Source organism: Artemia franciscana, chromosome 10 (genome assembly GCF_032884065.1).
Source record: "Artemia franciscana chromosome 10, ASM3288406v1, whole genome shotgun sequence".
Taxonomy (NCBI): Eukaryota; Metazoa; Arthropoda; class Branchiopoda; order Anostraca; family Artemiidae; genus Artemia; species Artemia franciscana.
This window is the reverse complement of record NC_088872.1, coordinates 42,574,392-42,595,291: the sequence shown is the minus strand read 5'-3', so window position 1 is coordinate 42,595,291 and position 20,900 is coordinate 42,574,392. Positions and strand designations below refer to the sequence as shown.

Genomic DNA, 20,900 nt, shown 5'->3' with positions numbered 1-20,900 from the left:
CATTGTTTGCGTTTACAGACGATGATTGTGGACACCAGTAATCAAGCCCAACAGCTGTAGATCCTGCCTGAAGGATTCTAGGGGTCAATGTATCGAGCTATCTTTTTATCTCCTCCAGATCACTTGCTATCCTTGAAGATACCGCTTCTGCGTGACTCGGCTCTTCGAAGCCAGTCAGGTTCTGCTTACGTTCGTTAACGTGAACCAAAATAGGCATACTAAATATCCAAATTGTCTGCGACAATTCAGTCATGCTTCTACTTCTCGCCAGACCTGCACTTCTTTTCATACTTCTCATTAAAGTTTGTTTGATCACTAAATCAGGAGAAAGTGTTGCCCAATAGTTGCCTGTTCAATGGATGAACAGGTATTTCTGTAACATTCTGTAATGCGAGGGGTTGTCTTTTCTCAAAAAAAAGTCAAATGCACGAAAAGCCAAGTAGACTTGTTGTAAAAACTATGGCTGAAAGCAGCAAAGTAAGGAAGCATTTCTAACAAATACTGTACATAAAGCTCAAAATTGCTCCTTCATTCACCTCTCAGGGTTTTTCTAAAGGTCCCAACTAGGTCCAGATACTGAAACCGAAGACGGGCAGTTCTGGACTCGAATAATGGTTCTCTTGCACTATAAACTGTTTCATGGATAAGCTCTACTACATCAAACGCCTGCACTTCGTAAATATTATCCTCTTTCACAGAGCAACTCGTACACTTGTTTTGCTTTTTTAAGGGTTTCTTGTTTCTTGTAACATATCATTACCATCAAATACTTTACTACTCAGTTCTGATGATAAAAGGTTCACATAAAGGGATACCTCCAACAGACCATGACCTCGCAGAGCATGAGAGATAGCTTTGCCTTCGGGCGTAACACTTCGCCCAGTGTTACGCCCGTAAGCTTGATTCATGATTTTCGAAAGTTCCAAATCAGCCATAAGGAAGGCAACGGCACCTAGGAAACTCAAGCGCGTATGGAATCTACCTAGAACAACCAATATCATTACTTAAGGCACTTGTGCCCACTCTTGGCATCGACGATACACTTTGGCTTCCAGTAAAGCGGCTGGTCAAAGGTAATGACTAGTTTTTCTAGCTCGACTAGAACACTCTTTAGCTTTATTCTTTTGTCCATTTTTTGGAACTAAATAAAACGGCAAAAACTTTTATAGTCTCGAACCCAGTCATGCAGCAGGTACTGTGGTAGATGGCCCCACTGATAAGATCATCTAAAGAATGGCATGGAAAATGCAAACTGAAGGGGGGGGGGAGAATTCTAGAATAATGATTCGAAATTAAACTGTTTGAGAATCATATTCTAAGGTGCCACTCCTAGCTTGATATGGCATGGTAAATAAACCAGAAAATCAATTCCCCCCTCATTTCCCCTTCAAAGGTGAATTTGGGACCCTTGCGCAAGGGGAAGTTTGGTAGATTTTCTTTTTTGTAATTCAGCTGATTTTTCTAAGCATGTTGGTGTAAAAAAAAAATTCTACTGCAATTTCCCTGAGTTTGGGCCATCTTTCCCGTATCTTCCCGAATCATAAGAAAAACGGTGATATGAGAAGCGAAAGATCCTTAGAAAGATCTCCACTATATTGTTTTGGGCCTTCTTTTGTTTTTGGTGTTCAAACTCCACAGTCAGTAGAAATTTGTTGACGTTATATTTATTCTGGAAGTTTCCTAAAATAATACAAAAAAAGTGTCCTCCTTAGAATATCAAAGCAGTGGCTGAGGTGTTACCGCTGTTTTCTTAGCGTTTCTTTTTACCGTTTTCTTAGTATAAACATCCTAAATTTTCCTCCACCTCCCTCCTCTCTTCTCCATCCGCGATGACAGTGACTAGAAGACTTACCAGGCTGTTTTGTTTTCAACCATAGATAAGAACTCTGCATTTCGAAAATACCGAAACCGATGAATTCCTCCTCCCTCTTCCATCTTAAGCCCATGAACAGCCCAAACTATCTCTTTTTCTATTCTCTCTAAATTTACATATTGATCTATTACACATTAATACTGATTGTACTACTGAAGCGGTCATTGTAACAGTTGAAATGTGCTGTGTTGGTGGCTGGTCTTTCCAATGAACTTCCAGTAAGATTGAATCGATTTGATTGCATTCCTTACAAGTATTTACAATGAGGTTAAAGTGCCTAACAAAGGTTCAACACTTAAAAGGAAATAAAGACTACAGCTTTTTTAAAGGTTGTAAAGTCACAATTAGTATTTTGCCAAACTACATGTTTTTCCTCCCATTTTTCTATATCCTCTTAATCCCTGGCCTCTTTGACTTGTGCAACTGCACCTGAAAAGATATTATTACGTCTTTATTAAATTGTTTACCAGCCTTTTAGCCGTATTTTACCCCAAATTTAGTTTTTGTACTCTCTGTGGGTCTCATTTCGTTTTAACGTTTTTTTTTCATTTTCACCTTTTAAAATCCTTCTTTTCATCTTCATTAAAATCCTTTTCATCCTTTTTTTAATCTTCATTTCGTCATTTTCATCTTTTTTTATTTTTGGTTTTTTAATCTTTCAGTCTCATCTTTTTCCATCTTTTTACACTTTTTTCCCCTGTCATTATGTTTCATTCCTTTTGTTTTTCTATTTTTTTTTTTTTTAGTTTCTACTGGATTTATCCTCTCAACCTAAGCTTGTTTTTTTTTCTAGATTCCGCACGTATTTCTAGTTACTGATTTACACTGGTTTTGGTTCGGTAACTTTGTCCAGTTCTGTATTTTGGTTATGTTTGACGTATAACACTGATCCAAAAAATTAGTTAAATAAAATTTAGTGAAGTGACTAATCAAACCTCTGGAATTTAATGGCAAATTGACTTTCCGATCACAGCATTTATCTAATTACAAATCGGCACTTTCATCAACGATTTAAAATGCAGTATATTGGTACGTAGATGATTTTATACCAGGAAAAATCATCATGTTTACCCCGTGGAACGGTGGAAAGTATGGATATGAAACCACGGTCATATAGAAATTGACCGTAAATTTAAGTTCCAATTTACCCTAACCTCTTGCCTGTCTAAAAAAATCCAAGAATGAAAAATATGTAGAAAATGAATAACCCTCGAAATTAATTAATGATTACAACTTTCGAAAAATTTCCCATCTAGAACATTTTTATAAATTTTTACAATTGAGTTTTTTCAACTTCAATTTTCTCTCAACCTCAAAGTAGCTTTTTGCCAAGTATGTGAATAGTCACAGATACACCATTAATCATTTTTACAATGCGATCTCTAGGTGCTAGTGCTTTTGTTGAGTTTTTCTCAGGAAACAATTTAGTGACTAAAAGACCAAAAAGAAGATTTTGTAATCTTTCCTTTATAAGCTACACCTCCTTTTTGGTAGAATCATAAAAAACAGTGGTATGAGAAGTGAAAAATCCTCAGAAAGATCTGAGTAGATGTACCTACTGAAGAAAGTCATTGTCACCACACCAAACCTTTACCAAAGAGTAGGAGTTGACATTGGTACGGTGCTTTCCGGTACCACCTCCTTTACGTAAAATCAGAGAGAACGTTGGCACATGAAGCAAATAGTCCTCAGAAAGATCTGAGTAGATGTACCTACTGAAAAAAAAATCATTGTCTCCACAGCAAACCTTTACCACAGAGTAGAGGTTGACGCTGGTCCAGGGCTTGCCAGTATCACCTTCTTTACGTAAAATCAGAAAAAAACAGTAGCACAGGAAGCAAATAGACCTTAGAAAGATCTTAGTAGATGTACCTACTGAAGAAAGTTATTGGCACCACATTACCGGTGTCACCTTTAGGTAGACTAGAAAAACAGTGGTACAAGAAGTGAAAGATCCTCAGAAAGATATGAGTGAATGTGCGTAGTGAAGAAAGTCATTGGAACCACACTAAACCTTCTACACGAAACAACAGGTTGTATTTGCCGGTGTAAGAGTTTATCCTATTAGCCCGACAATGGATCTCCTGGAGTGTCACCAAGCTCCCTTGGAAAGGTGGAAGGCAAGGATAATGAACGGTAGTCAGCTATAATCCGTCAAAGCAATCTTCATGGTAGGTTCCAGAATTTAGAAGCCTAATCTGCAGTTGTAGTTTATTACTTGATACTGTAAGAATATTACAAACATTGATGATATGAACCGTGAAATATCCTAGAGACTGTAATTAATTACAATGAAAGCTAAAATTACTTTGAATTGATACTATTTACGGCTCAAAATTATTATCGGATGCTAGATTTTTAGGGATAAATTTTAAAAAATGGAAAGGTCACCGAGAGTTAATAATTAATGTCAGCTAAAGCTAATTACAATGATTTTCATTTAGTGGCAATGATTTTCAATAATTTTCATCATTGGGTCTAACTCTTCTGTTCAGTCATAATAAGACTGTCTTTGAAATCAATTTACCTGCTTTCGGTTTCCTAACGGCTTTTGAAATCGATGGTTTTCAGTCGTAGAGTGCTTCTAGGCAACTTATAAAAAATATGCCCTTGTAATAATAATCGAACACATTTTGCAGGAGAAGGTAAATATGATGTTGTGTTTTTAAAAATTTATGCAGTAAAGATTTTAATTATCTGGTAAAACTCAGGTTTTTAAAAATCGTTTATCTTACGCTAGGGTTTACATTCTCTCTGCGGATTCTAAACGTTTTATTTTTCTAGAGTCCTGCAGTTTTGGTATTTCGAACTAAGATAAAAATTTTGCTTTCATACGAATGATGCAATTTAGCTTCAGCCACAAAATAAAATATATTTTTGAAATATTTTTTCAAATGGAAAAATATATTGAGTCGTAAAAAGGAAAAAGTGGAAAATCGTCGAACAAGGACTTTTTTTTAAGCATATTCAGACCAATTTCTGAAGAAAAATCTCAGTAGTAAAATAACTTTGAAATGAGCAAAAATAGTATAGTCTTGCACTGAGATTTAGCATTCCGTACGTTATTCACACACTTTTATTGTACTTCAATGATGTTCATACTGTAAATTTTTTTGGGTTTTTCTTTTGAGTACTAAACTGGTATATCTTCATTTTCTAGCGTCATCGAGTGATCGAGAAGCTTGTGAAATGATGAGAACGTATTCGTTGAAGTATCGCTCAGGGAATTTGGCCATGGTAGGTATTTATTGAAAAAATATACATATTTCCTCAGGCTTGAAAAAAGTGATAAATTATTAGACAGTCGATGACTAAAACAATACAAAATAAATCAACTGAAAATTGTTAAGTAAGTGAAATGCAAGTAAATCGTTTCTGTTCTAAAATAGAAATTTATGAAAGTGTGAAGTTTCAGCTTGCTTGTGGTGAAATCACGAGCTGCCACCCATAGCAAGCAACAATAGCAAACATTAGCCTTGTACACGAAGGTTCTCTTAACTTCCTCTTTTGTGCTAGTGTTTTCTAGGGCTTATCTGAAAACATTATGGGATTGTTAATTGCATTCTCTGCCAATTACCTTTTAAAATATTGAATTGCAGAATACACCATACCATTACACTTAATCTGTTCTAATATGACACATAATTTATCTCAAATATCAAAAAATAATCACCAAGCCCCTCTGGCCTCCTAATATTCGAGAGACCTCTGAAGCTAGCCCTGGAGACAAATCTTGTTTATCTTTAAAACTGAAGTTTTTAGTTTCACCTACAAAATTAACCCGCTCACCACTCAAAAAAAGTTTCACAATGATATTTTTTACGTTTCAAATTTTCTCAATTTATATATACTAATATAAATTCTACAACATTTGTAAAAAATTCTAAGACTCAGTGTTCATACTGATAGACAAAAATAAAACATTAATAATAAGCTATATTGTGCTCTTGTGCGTAATTTACTGTATTTATTCGACTTGATTAAAAAAAAACAGATTATATTTCCCAGTTTGAGCTTGTGCATGGATATTTGGGATATATCGGACAACTATGGATAATAAAAATAGCCAATGAAGCGGATTAGCGTAATTGTAGGAAAATCTTGTGTTACCTATAGGGTGCAACTTAACTAGTATTTTTAATTTTGAAACATTAATGTATAATCATTTGCGCATGTTTTTGGAGAAAAATATCGGATTTACCCAGAAATCATATTTAAACAATGACGTTTCAAATTCCCGGGGTTATTAATCTCGATTTCCGCAACTAATATATAATTGGAATTAATTCAAATTAGGTTCCTGTTGTCCTAGACATTTTCATTATTTTTCTTTGTTAATCATGTCTGAATGCGTCCAATCAAGCTTAACTACATAATCTAATGACCTTGAAACTTGGATCATGGATTTAATTTTGGTTAAATTACTTTTAAGTTTCATTTAGTTTCGTTTAAAAATACTGTTGTTACACAAATTTAACCTAATTTAGTTGTGAGTTTAGAAAGTACAGTAAATTACATATTAGTGCAGAATACACGATACCATTGTACCTAATCTGTTCTAATATGACATAATTCATCTCAAACATCAAAAAATAATAATAAAGCTGCTCTGGCCTGGTAATATTCGAGAGACCACAGAAGCTAGCCTTGGTGACAAATCTTGTGTATCTTTGAAACTAAAGTTTTTTAGTTTCTCATACAGAATTAACCCCCTCACGCCTTAAAAAAGTTCAACAATGATATTTTTTGCGTGTCAAATTTTCTCAATTTATATATCTATATATATAAAAATAAGTTGATTGTGTACTGACGTCATGTTTGTCGACTATCGACTGACGTCATGTTCGTTTGTCAACTGACGTCATGTTTTTCGACTGTATATGACGGCATTAAGAAGAAAGAGCCGAGGAAGCTACTCAAAGAGCTAATGCCAAAAGGCTTGCTGCTGATAGAGAAAGTAAGAAAAGAAAGCATGCCGAGGAATCACAACAACAGCGTGAAAACAGGCTTGCGGCTAATAAAGTATGAAAAGAAAGCGTGCCGAGGAATCACAACAACAGCGTGAAAACAGGCTTGCGGCTAATAGAGAAAGTATGAAAAGAAAACGTACCGAGGAATCAAAACAACAGTGTGAAAACAGGCTTGCGTCTCAAAGAGAAATCACCAAAAGAAAGCGTGCAGAGGAATCACAAGAGCAACCTGAAACAACCTGGACAGCGAGAGTCAAAACGTATCAAAACTGAAAATGATAGCGATGATGATTGGGTTTGGGATTTTGACTTGGATAAGGTCATCAATGCCTACCAGATTTTAGTTAAAAATCAAGGTTCGGCGATATTTATTTCATAGTTACGAAAGACAAGTCAAGGTAAAACAAACCAAACAACTTGAAAGTGATACCGATGATAAAAAAAAAGACGTTGAAAGGACTATCGTTTCCCAGTTGCAAAATCTTTTTCACATAAATAATAATTTAGTGCTTCTGTTCAAAGCAGCAATCGAATTGATGCCTACTGATACGCAACTATCAACGAAGTAGCAATCGTTATGGTCGGTGATTTGTATATGACGTCAAAGGCTTTGTATATGACGTCATTATAAGTATGTAAGAAGGCGTTTCAAAGAGAAGTTTTTATTAAACTCATTGATGCTACGATGCCCTACAATATCCTATCATTTTTTGGGATGGAGCCGACGGCTATCACTTTAATATTAAGTTGATAAATCCAGCCACTAACAAAGAAATGGATAAGAAATGCAGCGTAACGAAATATAATGCCTATAGATTAATGATTCGTCATTTATTAACATTTGTATATAATCCATCTTGGGATTAGATACAACAGCTTTTACATCCTGGACAATCGCCGGTTCATAGACATAACATTACGGTCCGTGTCTTCCGGCAAAAGTTGCTCTCCTTCATCTCCTACAGAGTTATGGGAGAAACACAAATCGCAAATGGCCGAGAATATATTCCACCGAATACAGCTAGAAAGGTCAGATATGACCTTGGACTTTACAGCAGAAATTTATAACTGCACTTTAGTTATGATTGAAGATTTGTGCTTATCTATTGCAAACAAACTTCTCAAGCATTGGGGAACGCCTTCACCTAATCGTACTGCTTCTATTTCTACATGTGTAGAATGAGATCATGAACAAAGTTACAACACAATTGATCTATTGTCGTATGTTACAGACCGGGACACTGGGACACCGGGACACAAGGAATATAAATGACGACCGGGACACTCAAAGAGAATTTACAGACCGGGGCACCGGGACACAAATGACAAGCGGGACACAGGGAATATAAATGACGACCGGGACACTCAAAGAGAAATTGCAGACCAAGACACCGGGACACAAATGACGACCGGGACACAGGGAATATAAATGGTGACCGGGACACAACTACAACGGGAACGCCGAAAGGGCACATGGGGGAAATATAAATGACGACGGGCACACAGGGAATATTGGATTAGCAATTACCATCAACAAAGCCCAAGGGCAATCATTATAAAAATGCAGTATAGATCTGAATACGAATTGTTTTCCCCATGGACAATTATATGTTGCATGTTCAAGAGTCGGTAAACCTGACAATCTATTTATATGCACAGACAATGGGACAGTGAAGAATATTGTATATTCGCAAGTTTTACGTAGTTAAAAACATATATCTATATATATATATATATAAATAAGTTGTCTGTCTGTCTGTCTGTGGATCAGGTGACGTCATGTTTCTGTGTTGACTGACGTCATGAAAATAGTTGTCGTCAGTTGTCGTCATCGCGCGCCCCCCCGCGCGCGTAAGTCGTTACGCGCCATATTAGTTACGCGCCATTGTAGCTGTGTCCCTGTGTCCCACCTGTGAATAGAGATAGATATAAATATATATTTTAACTACGTAAAACATGCGAATATACAACATTCTTCGCTGTCCCATTGTCTGTGCATATAAATAGATTGTCAGGTTTACTGACTCTTGAACATGCAACATATAATTGTCCATGGGAAAAACAATCCGTATTCAGATCTATACCTCAAAAACTACAAAAAAAACTAAAAAGAAAAAAAAACTAAAAAAGCTAAAAAACTAAAAAAAAAACTAAAAAAAGGTAAAAATCTAATAACTAAAAAAAAACTGAAAAAAAATAAAAAAAGGCAAAAACTACAAAAAAATAAAAACTAATAAAAAAACTAAAAAAGCTAAAAAACTAAAAAAAACTAAAAAAAAACTAAAAAAAGGTAAAAAACTAAAAAAAACTAAAAACTAAAAAAGAAAAAAACTAAAAAAAAGGAAAAAACTGAAAAATAAAAGAGAAAAAGAAAACTAAAAAAATATGAATAAATATATATAAAAATAAGTTGTTTGTGGGTTATGTCTGTCTGTCTGTCTGTCGAGTGATGTCGTGTTTGTCCGCATATGACGTCTGAATTATTTCACACTAATACAAAAGAAGAAAACAAACTAAAAAAGCTAAAAACTACAAAAAAAACTAAAAAGAAAAAAAACTAAAAAAGCTAAAAAACTAAAAAAAACTAAAAAAAGGTAAAAAACTAAAAACTAAAAAAAACTGAAAAAACAAAAAAAAGGCAAAAACTAAAAAAAACTAAAAACTAATAAAAAAACTAAAAAAGCTAAAAAACTAAAAAACTAAAAAAACTAAAAAAATTTAAAAAACAAAAAAAACTAAAAACTAAAAAAGAAAAAAACTAAAAAAAAGGAAAAAACTGAAAAATAAGAGAAAAAGAAAACTAAAAAAATATTAATAAATATAAAAAATATAAATATAAATATAATATAAATTAGCAATCAACAAAGCACCGAGACACAAATGACGACCGGGACACAGGGAGTATAAATGACGACCAGGACATAAGTAAAAAAAAAAACTAAAAAAACTAAAAAAATGGTAAAAACTACAAAAAACTAAAAACTAATAAAAAAACTAAAAAATCTAAAAATCTAAATAAACTAAAAAAGAAAAAAAAGAAAAAAGGAAAAAAATAAAGGAGAAAAACAAAACTAAAAAACGAATGTATATACAGACCGGGACACCGGGATACAAATGACGACCGGGACACAGGGAATATAAATGACGACCGGGACACAGGGACACAACTACAATGGGGACGCCGGGGGGGGCACAGGGGGATATAAATGACGACCGGGACACCGGGACACAAGGAATATAAATGACGCCCGGGACACTCAAAGAGAAATCACAGACTGGAACACCGGGACACAAATGACGACCGGGACACAGGGAATATAAATGACGACCGGGACACAGGGACATAACTACAAAGGGGACGCCGGGGTGCACAGGGGGATATATAAATGACGATGGCGACTCAGGGAATGGTCGATTAGCAATCACCATCAACAAAGCTCAAGGGCAATCATTAGAATCATGAGGTATAGATCTGAATACGGATTGTTTTCCCATGGACCATTATATGTTGCATGTTCAAGAGTCGGTAAACCTGACAATCTATTTATATGCACAGACAATGGGACAGCAAAGAATGTTGTATATTCGCAAGTTTTACGTAGTTAAAAACATATATATATATATATATATATATATATATATATATATATATATATATATATATATATATATATATATATATATATATATATATATATATATATATATATATATATATATCTATCTATATTCACAGGTGGGACATAGGGACACAACTACAATGGCGCGTAACTAATATGGCGCGTAACGACTTACGCGCGCGGGGGGGCTTGGGGGGGGGCACGAATCGCCCCCACCAACTAGGTGTTGGGGTGGCGCGAAGCGCCACCCCAACAGCTAGTATAAATATATAAGTTGTCTGTGTGTCTGTCGAGTGACGTCATGATTGTGTTTCGACTGACGTCATGTTTGTCGACTGACGAAATTACAGACCGGGACATCGGGACACAAATGACGACCGGGACACCGGGACATAGGGAATATAAATGACGACCGGGACACTCAAAGAGAAAGTGACCGGGACACAAGGAATGTTCGATTAGCAATCACCATCAACAAAGCACCAGGACAAAAATGACGACCGGGACACAGGGAATATTAATGATGACCAGGACACTCAAAGAGAAATTAACCGGAACACAAATGACGACCGGGACAAACATGACGACGGGGACACCGGGACACAGGGAATATAAATGACGACCGCGACACTCAAAGAGAAATTACAGACTGGGACATCGGGACACAAATGACGACCGGGACACAGGGAAACAACAACAACGGGGACGCCGGGGGGCACAGGAGGACATAAAAATGACAACGGGGACAAAGGAAATGTTCGATTAGCAATCACCATCAACAAAGCTCAAGGGCAATCATTTGAATAATGAGGTATAAATCTGAATACAGATTGTTTTTCCCATGGACAATTATATGTTGCATGTTCAAGAGTCGGTAAACCTGACAATCTATTTATATGCACAGACAATGGGACAGCTAAGAATGTTGTATATTCGCAAGTTTCACGTAGTTAAATATATATATATATATATATATATATATATATATATATATATATATATATATATATATATATATATATATATTATATATATATATATATATATATATATATATATATATATATATATATATATATATATATATATATATATATATATATATATATATATATATATATATATATATATATATATATATATATATATATATATATATATATATAAAAATATATATATATATATATATATATATATATATATATATATATATATATATATATATATATATATAAATATATATATACATATATATATATATATATATATATATATATATATATATATATATATATATATATATATATATATATATATATATATATATATATATATATATATATATATATTCACAGGTGGGACACAGGGAGACAACTACAATGGGGCGTAACGACTTACGCGCGCGGGGGGGCTTGGGGGGCGCGAAGCGCCCCCACCAACTAGGTGTTGGGGTATATATATATATATATATATATATATGTATATATATATATATATATATATATATATATATATATATATGTACTAGCTTACACTAAAGCTTAAATTTGGTCCCAATTCATTAAGAATGAACCCTGAATCACAAAAACCGCAGAATAAATAGTTGAAATTACTAAAAATACTTTAGCGTAAAGAGCGAGGTATTAGGAGAAGGTGAGCCCCTCATATGGGTAATAATTACTGTTTGTTTTAAGTTGTAATGCTGCTGCTTACTTCCAGGTGAAAAAAAACTTTTTCATTGCTTTTTTTTAAGTAATGCTAGTAAATCCTGCGCTTCCTTTATGGAAAATTTCTTCCCCCATGACAAATTCCTTGATGAAAAGTTCCCCCAGCATATCCCCCTCTTCTCAACCCCTGCCTCCAACAAAAAAATCCTCCTGAAAACGGCTGTTCACTTCCCAATAACCATTACTATATGCAAGCACTGGTCAAAGTTTTGAACTTGTAACCCCTCCCACGGGGACTGTTGGAGAGTCCAAAGACATAGTTGTGAGGTTTTTCGACTACGCTGAATAAAATGGCTATCTCAGAATTTTGATCTGTTGACTTTGGGAAAATAATTTGGGAGGGGGTCTAGGTGCCCTCTAATTTTTTTGGTCACTTAAAAAGGGCACTAGAACTTTTAATTTCCGTTAGAATGAGCCCTCTTGCAACATTCTAGGACAAATGGGTCGACACGATGACCCCTGGGAAAAAAAAACAAACAAACAAATAAACACGCATCCGCGATCTGCCTTCTGGCAAAAAATATAAAATTCCACATTTTTTAGATAGGAGCTTGAAAATTCTACAGTTGGGTTATCTGATACGCTGAATCTGATGGTGTGATTTTCGTTAAGATTCTGTGACTTTTAGGGGGTGTTTCCCCCTATTTTCTAAAATAACGCAAATTTTCTCAGGCTTTTGACTTTTTATGGGTACGACTAAACTTGATGAAACTTATATAATCAAAATCAGCATTGAAATGCAATTCTTTTGATGTAGCATTCTTTTTTCCATTTTTTAGGCTTTTTGTTACTATTGAGCCGGGTCGCTCCTTACTACAGTTCGTTACCACGAACTGTTTGATAGGTAATGTTTGCCTGAAATATCCCGTAATGCCAGAATCAGTTTTATCACAAACGTTTTACCAGTACCTCCTGGCGCATCCAAAAAGAAAATTCCTCCAACGTTGTTATCGACAGAATGCATTATCGTATCATAAATGTCTTTTTGTTCCGACGTTAACTTGGAAATGTTATTTTGTACATACGACAATAGATCACTCGTACTGTAACTTTGTTCACAATCCAATTCTACACATGTCGAAACAGCAGCGGTACGATTAGGTGAAGGCATTCCCAAATCCTGAAGAGGTTTGTTTGCCATACATACGCACAAATCTTCTATAATAACTAAAGTGTAGTTATAAATTTCTGATGTAAAATCAAAAGTCATATCTAACGTCTCTAACCGTTTTCGATGGAGTATATCTTCGGACATTTTCGATTTATATTTTCCCCATAACTCTGTAGGAGCTGAAGGAGAGCAAGTTGTTAGATTGATTCCAAACAATCCACGAATTTGACTTGGAGTTGACGTTTCGCACGCGTCATTGATGCAGTTATCCCAGTGTTGGTCATTCTCTAATAAATTCAGAGCTTGGCATGTACTACGGTAAGTGTCATTTATAGTACCGTTTACAGTTCTCAAATACTCAAAGGACGTCGAACCGGGTACATTCACCAAAAACAGGCGTAGAAAGAAGCATTCATGTTGATTGGGGTGAACGATGTAGAGTCTTCCTATCGTGGTATCTTTGAAGATGGTAGGTTGGCCGTCGACTGACTTACCCTGTTTTCGACGTTCAAATACTTTATTTTTAGTATTCCACGTGTAATACGAAGGCACTTCAGTATACAGCAGTTTTTATGCAAAAGAATCATTTTTGCATAGCGAAAAGAAAGCAGTTAACTTTGTATCCGGTGGATTCAGGGCTCTTTGTTGCACGTTGGATTCCGAAAAATAAACACGTTGACCATTCTGTAAATGTACCGCTAAGTGAACAACAGCTGGACTACGTTCATGTTTCGGAAATGAAAGAATTCGCCAAACAGCTTCATTCCTGCTTATATATCTTCCAGCCTGATTTTGTACGATTTCGTCGATATCTTTGATTTCGGACTGCAAGCCAAAAACTGCCATGTCACTGCCTTTGTTGACGTATTTACATATGTATTTGATTGCCTTTACAGAGTTACAGTATTCAACGTTTATGTGTGCATTAAATGTTTTTGATAATGATGGGGAATATGGAAAAACCCGCTGGTTATCTACTTCGATGGTGGTACCATTACGCTTCTTTATTATTGCTGTTTTACCGCCATCTTCAGCAGATCTTCTTCTATATTGTGGGTAACCATCATTGCCAGTAATTGTGTTGGGTACTAAAAGTCGAGGATATTGCTTTGTGCACCTTCCTTTGGCCATGCATGGTGAATTTTCGTTCAGTGCACCATATAACCCCTTATCGACATTTTCATCAGGTATTTCAGCGGAAATCACATCATCAATTTCGTTAGAAGTAATTTTATAATGTAGCCAGATTAGTATATGTGCGTGTGGCAATCCTCGTTTTTGCCATTCCACTGAGTACATCCAGCATCGCACTGACCCAGGTTGCTCTTGTGATTCCTCGGCACACTTTCTTTTGGTGATTTCTCTTTGAGACGCAAGCCTAATTTCACGCTGTTGTTGTGATTCCTCTGCACGCTTTCTTTTCTTACTTTCTCTATCAGCCGCAAGCCTTTTTTCTTGCTGTTCTTTTGATTCCTCGGCAAGCCTTCTTTTTTCACTTTCTCTTTTAGCAGCAAGCCTGGTTTCGCGTTGCTCTGGTAGTTCCTCAGAACGCTTTCTGTTCTTACTTTCTCTATCAGCCGCAAGCCTGTTTTCTTGCTGTTCTTGTGATTCCTCGGCACGCTTTCTTTTCTTACTTTCTCTAACAGCAGCAGGTTTTTTTATATAGACTCTTTGAGCAGCTTCCTCGGCTGTTGCCATTGAAGGTTCTTCAGTCATTTTACAATTAAACATTTTTCTGTGAACGAATGTCTTAAATACCTTTAATGACGTCATCGTCATAACAAACATGACGACAACTAACTTCATGACGACATGACATGATGATATGACGTCACTCGACAGACATACAGCCAACTTATTTTTATATATATACTAGCTGTTGGGGTGGCGATTCGTACCACCCCAAAACCTAGTTGGTGGGGCGCTTCGCGCCCTCCCAAGCCCCTCCGCGCGCGTAAGTCCTTACGCGCCATTGTATTTGTGTCCTTGTGTCCAACCTGTGAATAGAGATAGATATATAGCTCCTATATATATACAAATAAGTTGTCTGTGTGTGTGAGTGTGTGTGTGTGTGTGTGTGTGTGTGTGTGTGTGTGTGTGTGTGTGTGTCTGCGAGTGACGTCATGTTTGTGTGTCGACTGACGTCATGAAGTTAGTTGACGTCATGTTTGTTATGAAGATGACGTCATTAAAGGTTTTTAAGACATTCATTCACGGAAAAATGTTTAATTGTAAAATGACTGAAGAACCTACAATGGCAACAGCCGAGGAAGCTGCTCAAAGAGTCTATGCCAAAAAGCTTGCTGCTGATAGAGAAAGTAAGAAAAGAAAGCGTGCCGAGGAATCACAAGAACAGCAAGAAAACAGGCTTGCGGCTGATAGAGAAAGTAAGAAAACAATGCGTGCCGAGGAATCACAAGAACAGCAAGAAAACAGGCTTGCGGCTAAAGAACGTAAAACCGCGCAGTTAGATGAAAATCCACCTGGACAGTGAGAGTCAAAACAAATCAAAACTGAAAATGATAGCGATGATGATTGGGTTTGGGATTTTGACTTGGATAAGGTCATCAATGCCTACCAGATTTAATTTGAAAAAAAAACAAAGGTTCGGCGATATGCACTTCATAGTGACGCAGAAAGATAAAGAAGAAAATGAAAACTGAAAAAAGAAAAAAGGTAAATAACTAAAAAAAAACTAAAAAGAAAAAACACTCGAAGAGAAATTACAGACCGGGACACAAATGACGACCGAGACAGAGGGAATGTAAATGACGACCGGTAACCTCAAAGAGAAATTACAGACTGGGACACCCGGACACAAATCACGACCGGGACACAGGGAATATAAATGACGACCGGGACACAGCTACAACGGAAACGCCGGGGGCACAGGCGGGATATATAAATGACGAACGGGACAAAGGGATTGTTCGAATAGAAATTACAGATCGGGACACCGGGACACAAATGACAACCAGGACACCGGGACACAGGGAATATAAATGACGACCGAGACACTAAAAGAGAAATTACAAAACTGGGACACCGGGACACAAATGACGACAGGGACACAGGGAATATAAATGACGACCAGGACACAGGGACACGTCATTAGAATAATGAGGCATAGATCTGAATACGGATTGTTTTTCCCATGGACAATTATATGTTGCATGTTCAAGAGTCAGTAAACCTGACAATCTATTTATTTGCACAGACAGTGGGACAGCGAAGAATGTTGTATATTCGCATGTTTTACGTAGTTAAAAACATATATTTATATCTATCTCTATTCACAGGTGGGACACAGGGACACAACTACAATGGCGCGTAACTAATATGGTGCGTAACGAATTACGCGCGCGGGGGGGGGGGGGGGGGGCTTGGGGGGTGCGAAGCGCCCCACCAACTAGGTGTTGGGGCGGCGCGAAGCGCATATATATATATATATATATATATATATATATATATATATATATATATATATATATATATATATATATATATATATATATATATATATATATATATATATATATATATATATATATATATATATATGTATATATATACATATATATATATATATATATATATATATATATATATATATATATATATATATATATAAGGATTGAGCTGTATGCGTCATGAAGTTGTTTGTCGACTGACGTCATTTTGGTTAAGTAATTTCAGTGATGAAATTACATACCGGGACAACGGGACACAAATGACGACCGGGATACAGGGAATATAAATGACGACCGGAAACCTCAAAGAGAAATAACAGACTGGGGTGTCCCAGTCTGTAATTTCTCTTTGAGGTTCCCGGTCGTCATTTATATTCCCTGTGTCCTGGCCGTCATTTGTGTCCCGGTGTCCCGGTATGTAATTTCATCAGTTGACAAACATGACGTCAGTCGACAAACAACTTCATGACACATACAGCTCAATCCTTATAATGACGTCAGTCGACAAACATGACGTCAGTCGACACACAAACATGACGTCACTCGACACGCACACACAAACAACTTATTTTTATATATACAAGATTTATATATATATAGATTACGTCATTTGGGCAATGACGTCATATTAAAGTCTGATTCATGAGATCGTATCAAATAACCCGTAAAAAGTTGAAAAGTGTTATCAAACATTTCAGATATTTCATAAACGCTCGAAGGCTAAAAATCTAGCAGCTTTAGTCAGACGTTTCCAACACTGAGCGAAGCCCGTCATCTAATCAAGCACGGGCGAAATAAATGTTATCTTGTTTATGAAGATACAGTTTTTTTAAAAATTGCATTTAATTTCAAGTATTATAATTTGTTACATAAATAGAACTTAGATGTTTTAACAGACATTTTAGATGTATAAGCCTTAAAAGAGCTTTGTGTGATGTTCCAGTTCCCTACTAGTGGCGAAAAAATTTTAAACGCTTTTAAAAGATTTGTCTGATGAGAAAAATTGAAATCTGTAGCTGACTCATCGATTATTTGACTAGTCTCAATAGTAAAAGTTTGTCACAAAAACAAAATTATACAGAAAAGATACTTATTCCAATTAAATGACCCTTGTGTTTGGTCATTCTTTCTTAGCGAAAATTCTAACATTCCCAAATGTCAGGAGTACTGCCTTCATCTAAACTTCTCGCTCGTTATACTAGTTTTTTAGTTCTCCTTTACTTGGCCACTTATTCTCAGCGAAATTGTACAAAAAGTAAAACTTTTAAATAAAAGATTGATAATCTCTAGTATTTTTTTTTGGTCTTTTTGGCAAATTTGATATAGTCTAGCAACATTATTTCAAAATTATTGAATTATGGAATTAAGCCTAATTAAAAACGATCAGACGTAATGGAGCATGATTAAACACAATCATACGTGCTTGACCTCACATCGATTTTCCTGACATTACCTCTGAAAAAGAATAAAAAGATTCTTAGAGGTTGTTTTCAATGACTTTTGTTCTTTCAATTAGTATAAATTCTTATTTAACTACAAATTGTATAAAACTTTTTTCTTAATTGTAGAGACCTCTGAAGCAGGGACAAAGCATGGTACAATAATATTTCAGGCAAGTCTTATTTATCTTCAATCTTGAACTTCATTAGGTCTCTTTACAAAATTAACCCCCTCACTCCTAAACAAAGATGATGTTTCACACTATAACTTTTGAATTTGATTTTTTTTTTTTTCCACATAGCCATATAACGCTATTTGAAGTTTTAGACCTAGTGTTCGTGCTGTAACTTTAAAAAAGAGAGATTTCTGCTTCTTAGATAAAAGAGAAAAAAACATTAGTCATAAAATAATTCTTATGTATCTTATGCTTTTATGTATATGTAATCCTACACGATTAGTGCGTTTTAGATTACATTCTAAAGCTTGAGACAGCAAAATCTAGGAAAGTGCTAATCCAGTAAAATAGACAGTAAGTTACATTTGAGAGCCGAATATATCTTGTAAAATTTATATTGAAAAACTTGAAATTTTTTTAAATTGAATAACTTGAAATGTAAAAAATATCGTTGTGAAACTTTTTTTGAGGGGTGAGGGGGTTAATTTTGTAAGTGAAACTAAAAACTTTAGTATTAAAATAAACAAGATTTGTCTCAAGGGCTAACTTCAGAGGTCTCTTGAATATTGGCAGGCCAAAGGGGATTGGTGATTACTTTTTGATGTTTGAGATGAATTATATGTCATATTAGGACAGATTAGGTACAATAGTATCGTGTATTCTGCACTAATTTGTAATTTCCTATACTTTCTAGACTCAGTAGCTAAATTAGGTGTGGTACCAACATGGTACCAACATAAGTTAACGTAACATTTTTTAAACCTAACTAAATGAAACTTAAAAGTAATTTAACCAAAATTAAATCAATGATCCAAATTCTAAGGTCATTATATTATGTAGTTAAACTTGATTGAACGTATTCACACGTGATTAACAAAGTAAAAACAATAAAAATGTCTAGAACAACGGGAATCTTTTTGATTTAATTCCAATTATGTATTAGTTGTGGAAATTGAGATTAATAGCCACAGGAATGTGAAATGTCATTGTTTAAATATGATTTGTAGGTATATCCGATATTTTTCTCAAAAATCACAGGCGAATATTTATGCATTAAAGTTTCAAAGTTAAAATACTAGTTAATTTGAATATGCACCCTACAGATGACAAAACATTTTCCTACAATTACGCTAATCCGCTTCATTGGCTATTTTTGTTATCCATATTTATACGACGTATCCCATATATCCATGTACATGCTCAAACTAGGAAATGTATTTTTTTTTTTTTTTTTTTTTTTTTTTTTTTTTTTTTTTTTTTTTTTTTTTTTTTTAATCAAGTCGGATAGATACAGTAAATTACGCACAAGAGCACAATATAGCTTATTATTAATGTTTTCTTTTTGTCTATCAATATGAACACTGAGTCTTAGTTGTATGTACAAATGTTGTAGAATTTATATTAGTACTAGCTGGTGGTGTGGCGCTTCGCGCCACACCAATGGGAAAAACAATCCGTATTCAGATCTATACCTCATTATTCTAATGATCGCCCTTGAGCTTTGTTGATGGTGATTGCTAATCGAACATTCCTTGTGTCCCCGTCGTCATTTATATATCCCCCTGTGCCCCCCGGCGTCCCCGTTGTAGTTGTGTCCCTGTGTTCCGGTCGTCACTTATATTCCCTGTGTCCCGGTCGTCATTTGTGTCCCGGTCTTTAATTTCTCTTCGAACATTCCCTGCGTCCCGGTCGTCATTTATATATCCCCCCTGTGCCCCCGGCGTCCCCGTTGTAGTTGTGTCACTGTCGTCATTTATATTCCCTGTGTCCCGGTCGTTATTTGTGTCCCGGTATCCCAGTCTGTAATTTCTCTTTGAGTGTCCCGGTCGTCATTTATATTCCCTGTGTCCTGGTATCCTGGTCTGTAATTACATCAGTTGACCAACATGACGTCAGTCGACAAACAACCTCATGACGACATCCAGCTCAATCCTAACAATGTCAGTCGACAAACATGACGTCAGTCGACAAACAACCTCATGACGACATCCAGCTCAATCCTAACAATGTCAGTCGACAAACATGACGTCAGTCAACAGACACACAAACAAACAACTTATTTATATATATATAGATAGATTAGATCTTGCATATGAAGATCCAGTTTATTTTCAAAAATTGCAGTGAAGGAATACCCCTAAGAAGACAAGTGGTCCTAGCGAAAATCACAAAAATGTATTCATCATGTCAGAAAACACTTGTGTCGTGGCTTCAAGTTTCCTTTTACAAAAAAGGGGAATAGTGCATTTTATTCCAGAAGAAAAAATCCCAAATGCGTGGTTGTTTGTTTTTATTTGTTTTTTTTTTTCCACGGATAATCGTGCCGAATCCATAATTCTATAAGATCGAGAGAAGGCTGATTCGAACAGATGCTAAAGGTTCTAGTGCTCTTACTAAGTGACCAAAGAGATTGTATCTTGGGAAAGTGGTATTTTCTGATTTTTCATGGAACCATTGTGGTTCAAGAGTCGCTCTTGAAGGATTGGTAAAAAAAAAAGTTAAACTTTAGCGGAA

General features: G+C 35.5%; 1 protein-coding gene across 4 annotated transcripts in view; it reads left to right on the top strand.

Moving 5' to 3' along the window:
* Positions 1-20,900, top strand: part of LOC136032213 (rhodopsin, GQ-coupled-like) — a 146,946-nt gene that overhangs the window by 113,386 nt on the left and 12,660 nt on the right. For all 4 annotated transcript variants that reach the window (XM_065712423.1, XM_065712425.1, XM_065712422.1 and 1 more), the window contains one exon: positions 5,034-5,110. In XM_065712423.1, coding sequence (XP_065568495.1) covers positions 5,034-5,110 — 77 coding nt within the window. The remainder of the gene's footprint in view (positions 1-5,033; positions 5,111-20,900) is intronic.